The sequence below is a fragment of the Myiozetetes cayanensis genome, unplaced genomic scaffold, assembly GCF_022539395.1.
Source record: "Myiozetetes cayanensis isolate MyiCay16 unplaced genomic scaffold, myiCay2020 scf418, whole genome shotgun sequence".
NCBI classification, from domain to species: Eukaryota; Metazoa; Chordata; class Aves; order Passeriformes; family Tyrannidae; genus Myiozetetes; species Myiozetetes cayanensis.
In genome coordinates this window covers 17,043-23,831 of record NW_026087652.1, presented here as the reverse complement: position 1 = coordinate 23,831, position 6,789 = coordinate 17,043, and the positions used below count along the sequence as shown (strand labels likewise).

Below are 6,789 nucleotides of genomic sequence, written 5' to 3'. Positions count from 1 at the left end.
CAGCACACCCATTATGGGCTCTCACAGAAATTTCCCACTGTCCATTTGCCACCTGGAACCAGTGACTCTGAGTTCCTGCTTCCCCAGCCCCAGGGATGGTGTCCTTGTCTGCTCATTCCTCCACACTCTCTTCTCAGTGATGGCATCTTAACCAGACAAGCCCCTGGGAATAATTTCCTTCTAAGTCTTCAATTCTTCTGTGGTTAATGAGAGAGATCTCAGAAGTGTATTCAAAGTGAATACATTGTATTAATAAAACCACAAATAAAGATGTCTTTTTTGTGTCCTGTTAAATTTTTTCCTGTTTTTATATCGATATCAGCAATCCCCAGTCTATACTGATCCCAAGCACTTCCTAATTCAGTCTGAATTGATACAAAAATGAAGACCCTTTGTGTCTGACAATCCATCAGACACGTGGAGTTCCATGCTTTACAATGTTTGGGGGAGGGGAAGATTCAAAGTTTCTCTCTGTGGATGAGTTCTCTTGCGAGGGTTTTAAAGTGTCCACCTTTTTTACTTCTGTTTTTTCTCTGCTTCTCCACCCCTCTTTCCAAGCAATTTCACTAAGAATTGTAAATAATAGCAGTCTTAAAACAGTCATTTTCATCAATTTTAAAAGTCCAGCTATTTTATGTTTGTTAACTTGTCTCCAAAGTCTTTTCAATATTAAGCTTAGGGCTTTTGCAATATTCTGTGGTTCACGTGAATTAAAAGTTTTCATCTTTTCTCTTTTTCTTTTTTCTCCCGCCCTCTCACCTGGGACGTAGATTTTTCTTCTCGAGAGCGTCCTCTCCAAACGTAGGCAATTTTCTTACCGAATTCAGGCCTTTTTTTGAGCTCAATCGCGGTTTCTCCCGCCTACGCCCATCAGAGTTTCCTTTCCTCTGGTACCTGGCGTTTATTTCTTTTTCACGGCGGACGTCCTTCAGCGTTAAATATAGGCTGGTACCTGATGTCTGGTCCGTATTTCTTCCTGATTCAGGATAAGGCTTAGGTCCCTGTTCGGGCGCCATATGTAGCAGTTATTAATATAATAAATAATAAGTCCCATGGGGACCATAGTGACACCAACGTGATGTGTAACAAAAGATCATTTATTCCAGGAGTCCCAGCTTATATAGCAGTTTCAAATGCTGCCACGTCACACAGGTAACTTCTTAAGCCAATCCCATACAAGCATTCAACAGAGCATGTGTGACAGAGTACTTAGAACTACAACTCCCAGGATGCTTTGCAGCACCTGGTGTAACCAGACCCCACATTCAGCATTGACTTCTCCCCCTCAACAGGTCCAAACACTCTGAGGAAGCAGCAAATGCCCAACAGCAGCTCCATGGCCCAGTTCCTGCTGCTGGCATTCTCAGACAGGCAGGAGCTGCAGCTGCTGCACTTCTGGCTCTTCCTGGGCATCTCCCTGGCTGCCCTCCTGGGCAACGGCCTCATCCTCAGCGCCGTAGCCTGCGACCAGCACCTGCACACCCCCAGGGACTTCTTCCTGCTGCACCTCTCCCTCACAGACCTGGGCTGCATCTGCACCACTGTGCCCAAAGCCATGCACAACTCCCTCTGGGGCACCACAACCATCTCGAACACAGGATGTGCTGCACAGCTCTTTTTCTTTTTTTGTTTATCTCAGCAGACTTTTCCCTTTTCACCATGATGTGCTATGACCGCTACGTTGCCATCTGCAAACCCCTGCACTACGGGACCCTCCTGGGCAGCAGAGCTTGTGCCCACATGGCAGCAGCTGCCTGGGCCTCTGGGTTTCTCTATTCTCTGCTGCACACAGCCAATACATTTTCCCTGCCCCTGTGCCAGGGCAATGCCCTGGACCAGTTCTTCTGTGAAATCCCACACATCCTCAAGCTCTCCTGCTCACACTCCAGCATCAGAGAACTGAGACTTTTTGGGGTTAGTGCCTGTTTAGGGTTTGGTTGTTTCATTTTCATTGTTTTCTCCTACGTTGAGATCTTCAGGGCTGTGCTGAGGATCCCTTCTCAGCAGGGATGGCACAAAGCCTTTTCCACGTGCCTCCCTCATCTGGCTGTGGTCTCTCTGTTTATCAGCACTGCAGCATTGACCTATCTGAAGCCCCCCTCCATCGCCTCCCCATCCCTGGATCTGGGCCTGTCAGTTCTGTACTCGTTGATGCCTCCAGCACTGAACCCCTTCATCTACAGCCTGAGGAACCAGGAGCTCAGGGATGCCATAAGGAAAATGATGACTGGATGCTTTTCAGGAACAATAACCTGTTTCTTTTCTTCTGCAGAACATGCACTGTGTAACCCTTCACTGGCCCAGTTGGCTTTCTAAAGGTTTTTTTGAGTGTCTGTGGTGGGTTTTCCTGTATTTTTTCCTCTTTTAATGTTGTTAACACAGAAATTTTATTCTTCATCCCATACCTAATTAATACTCTCTCTTTTTGTTTTTACCCACAATTGTGTAAATGAGGAATCATTCTCTATGTGCATTTAAACAAAATAAAAATTCCTGCAACAACTTCTTTGTCAAACATCCTACCTCAGGGATGGTTTACTTTGTCCGCTCATTCCTTCACACTCTCTGCTCAGTGATGACATCGTAACCAGACAAGCCCCTGGGAATAATTTACTTCTAAGTCTTCAATTCATTTGTGGTTAATTATTCAGTTCTCAGAAGTGCATTCAAAGTGAATATAGTGTATTAATAAAACCACAAATAAAGATGTCCTGTTTACTTTTTTCCTGGGTTTACATTGATATCAGCAATCCCCAGTCTATATTGATCCCAAGCACCTCTTAATTCAGTCTGAATAGATAAGAAAATCAGGACTCTTTATGTCTGACAATCCAGCAGACTTTATCTTTATCCCCACCCCATCATTCCCTCATCCAACCCTGGGACCCAAAGCAGCCTTGGGCAAATCTGAGCTTCCTCCACTAAAGGCTGGACCTGCAGGTTTCAGCTCCTTGGCACCAACTCCCACCTGCTTGGCTTGGAGAACGAGCTGCACGAGACACAGAGGGATGTTCACTTATTGCCAGGATACAAAACCAGAAGAAGGCACACCTGAATAAAAAATCCCTTAATCCTCTGCTGTATATTAAGTCCACACTGGCTCTACTGAAGTCCACTTTGCACAGTAGGTTGTCTGAGACCAATGGCAAACACCTTCTGTGTCAAGCACAGATCCCAAGATCCCCCAAACACTCCCTGCCCCGCATTCTGTCCATATTTGCCCTTTGCACACAGCGAGTCACACACTGAAGTTACAAGCTCCCTCGCTCCACAGAGGGAGGAAAAGGGAGAAAGTGAATGAATTTCTGTGCTGTGCAGAGCTAAATCTGCACTCATCCCAATATTCTGGGGTTACAGGACCTTTATTGAACACATCCTGCAGCATCTGTTCACTGGGTAAACATCTGTGTGGATGGGCAGGCCCACGGAGTGGTGGGGAATGGAGTTCCATCCAGGGGTGTTCCCAGGGCTCAGCACTGGGCTCAGGGCAGTTCAATATCTTTGTCCATGATCTGCACAAGGGAGTCAGTGCAGCCTCAGTCAGTTCACAAGTGACACCAAGCTGGTTGGGAGTGTTGATGAGCTGGAGGGCAGGAAGGTTCTGCAGAGGGATCTGGACAGGCTGCATCGATGGGCCCAGGACACTGGGAGGAGGGTCAACAAGGCCAAGTGCTGGGTCCTGCCCTGGGCTCACAACCACCCCAAATCCCTGGCCATGCCCTGCAGCTGGTCCCCAAAGCATGTCCTGTGTCCTGAATCCCTCCTTTTCCAAGTACTTGGTGGGACAAGGGAGCTCTGTTCTCTGGGTACAGAGAGAGCTCCATGTGCCACTGGAGTGGGAACCACAATTCATCAGGTTTTTGTTCTCCTGGAGGTCTGGAACTAGTGAGACTTAGAGCCACAGGAAGGTTTCTATTTATGGCCAATTTTTAGAAAATGTAAGGATGATACATCCTAATAAACATCAATACTCTTCCCTCAGCTCTGTGCCATGTCCCAGCAGCATCTGACGTGTCACCTTTTCCCAAGGGGTTTCTATACAGGAAGAGGTTTAGACACAGACATAAGAAAAAGTTGTTCTATGATAGATATAAACACAAGTAAAGTGTTGACTAATGTGCTGTTTAAAGTTCTGAAAAATTTGCAGCTCCCTGATGCTCAAAGCATGGAACCAGTCAATTGAGAGGCATGGAATGACCAGAGAGCAAGTGGAGGAGGAAACCAGGGAGCAACGGGAAGGACACACATCCAGCAAGTCTACTGAAGGGATGTCCTGAGACATGGCCATTCAAACAGGAGAACTGGAAACACCTGAAGGGAGAGGAAGTTCTGGACTGAAGAGTGGTAATACAGGTAGATGGGAAGGTCAGAATTTCTTCTCCTGCCATCAGTACACTTCCAGGACATTCTTGTTCTGTCATGATGATAACACTTGGCCATTTCTTAGAAATACCAAATGACCTATTAATGAAAATGTGCTTATATAGTATTTAAATGTAAAAGTATTAAAATTGTGCCTCTTTCCAGGCAATTTTTCCTCCTGTGGACACTTCCCTCAAAAGCCCCCACCTCTCTGAAGGGCACAGCAGCTCCTGGGGCACAGAGAGGAGTCTCAGCATCCTCTGCAACCACAGAGCTGCAGACAGGACATGACACAAAGAATTGGAGAGGAGTCAAAATTCAGGAGCCCTGGTGTCATCTGCAAGAGATGCCCAGCACAGCCTGACTGTGCCCCTCAGTGCCAGCCCCTCTGCCCAGCCCAGCACAGAGTCCTGGCCCAGGGACAGAGCAGCCTGTCCCCACGGGGGCTGCAGAAAGAGCTTTCTCTGTGCCATGGATTCCTCTGTGCAGGCACAGAAATGCTGCCTTGCTCTTCTCCAGGGACATCCTTTTGCCCAGGGCAGTGTGTCCAGGCTGCCTTGGGCAGTTGCAGATGCCAGCCTGGGATCCCTGCAGGGCCCTGAGCTGGAGGGGCTGCTCTGCAGAGGGAGGGGCTGTGGCACCCTGGGCTGAGCCTGCCCTGGCCATGCTGGTCAGGTTGGGAAGTAGAGCCAGCAGGATGGGGATCACTGCTGCTGAACCCCTTTCCAACCTTTCAGAAAACTCAGTAGCCATGGAAGGGGCAGGGCAGGATTATGGGGTGTCTCCAGTGGCACAAAGGAATCAAGGGGCTGCTGGGACACTGCAGGACCTCAAGGAACCAAAGGATCCCTGGGACATTGTGTGATGAAAAAAGGAATAGAATCCAGAGGGGGATAATGTCATGGTTTCAGGAGGGTTATTTCATGGTAGAAAAGTAAACCTGGGACACTGCAGAACTTATGGAACCAAGGCTCCATTGGGACACTGGGAATATCATGGAACCAGGGAACCCTGTGACACTCCGGGGCCTCCTGGAACCTAAAGGAACCCAGGGACACTGTGGAATCTCATGGAATCAAAGGGCTATTATGACATGTGGGGCTCATGGAACCAAAGGGACCCTGTAACAGTGACAGGGGTGACATCAGACTGTGACCTGTCACTGCTGGGGTTTCACAGGGCTCCATCTTGGGCCCTGTGCTCTCCAACATCTCCATCAATGACTTGGACACAGCACTGGAAGGGACACTGAGCAAGTTTGCAGGTGATCCAAAACAGGGAGGAGCTGCTGAGCCCCTGCAAGGCAGGAAGGCCCTGCTGAGAGACCTGGAGAGATCCGAGGGCTGGGAATCACCAACCATGGGAAGTTCCCCAGGGGAAAGGCCCGGATTGTGCCCTGGGATGGGGCAGCCCGGTTGGACCCGCTCTGCTCTGCCCTGGGGCGGCCTCACCTGCAAGATTGGGGCAGTTTGGGGGTCACAATGGAAGGAAGAGATTGAACCATTGGAGAGTGTCCAAAGGAAGTCACGAGGATGGGGAAGGGCTTGGAGGGGAAGGTATATGAGGACGCTGAGGGCACTTGGTGTGTTCATCTGGAGAAGAGGAGACTGAGGTGAGACGTCACTGCAGTCACAATTTCCTGGGAAGGGACAGAGGAGGGGCAGACCCTGAGCTCTGCTCTGAGGGGACCAGGCATAGAACTGAGGGAATGGCCTGGAGTTGTGTCAGGGCAGGGTTAGGCTGGATCTTGGAAAAAAACAACCATACAGTGGTTGGGAACTGAACAGGCTCCCCAAGGCAGTGGGCACAGTACCAAGGCTGACAGAGCTCAATAAGCTTTTGGATAGTACTCTGAGGCTCATGGTGTGAGCCTTGGGGATGGTCCTGTGCAGGGCTAAGGGTTGGACTGGATGATCCTTGGGGGTCCCTTCCAACTCAGCATATTCTGTGACTCTGGGATTATCAACCCTGTGTTCAGCACAAATCCAAAACACAGCCCTGCACTGGCCACGGGGAAGAAATTTAACTGGACTCCCCCTGAAAGCAGCACACCCATTATGGGCTCTCACACAAACATCCCACAGTCCATTTGTTACCTGGAACCAGTGACTCTGAGTTCTTGCTTCCCCAACCCCAGGGATGGTGTCCTGGTCTGCTCATTCCTCCACACTCTCTTCTCAGTGGTGCCATCTTAACCAGACAAGCCCCTGGGAATAATTTACCTCTAAGTCTTCAATTCTTTTGTGGTTAATTAGACAGATCTCAGAAGTGCAATTCAAGTTAATATATTGTATTATTAAAACAATGAATAAAGACGTCTTTTTTTGCGGTCTGTTCCCTTTTTTTCCTATTTTTAAATTGATATCAGCAATCCCCAGTTGATATTGATCCCAAGCAGCTCCTAATTCAGTCTGAATAGATACCAAT

At 48.6% G+C, this 6,789-nt stretch overlaps 1 protein-coding gene across 1 annotated transcript; it reads left to right on the top strand.

Moving 5' to 3' along the window:
• Nucleotides 1–1,662: 1,662 nt before the first annotated feature.
• On the top strand, nucleotides 1,663–2,659 carry LOC126647992 (olfactory receptor 14J1-like). Its single transcript, XM_050330611.1, has one exon. It carries the CDS (start codon nucleotides 1,663–1,665, stop codon nucleotides 2,314–2,316), a length of 654 nt encoding a protein of 217 aa, XP_050186568.1. The 3' UTR covers nucleotides 2,317–2,659.
• Nucleotides 2,660–6,789: the final 4,130 nt, after the last annotated feature.

Coding starts and splice junctions, on each gene's coding strand:
- LOC126647992 (XM_050330611.1), top strand. CDS start 1,663: ATGTGCTATGACCGCTACGTTGCCATCTGCAAACCCCTGCACTACGGG.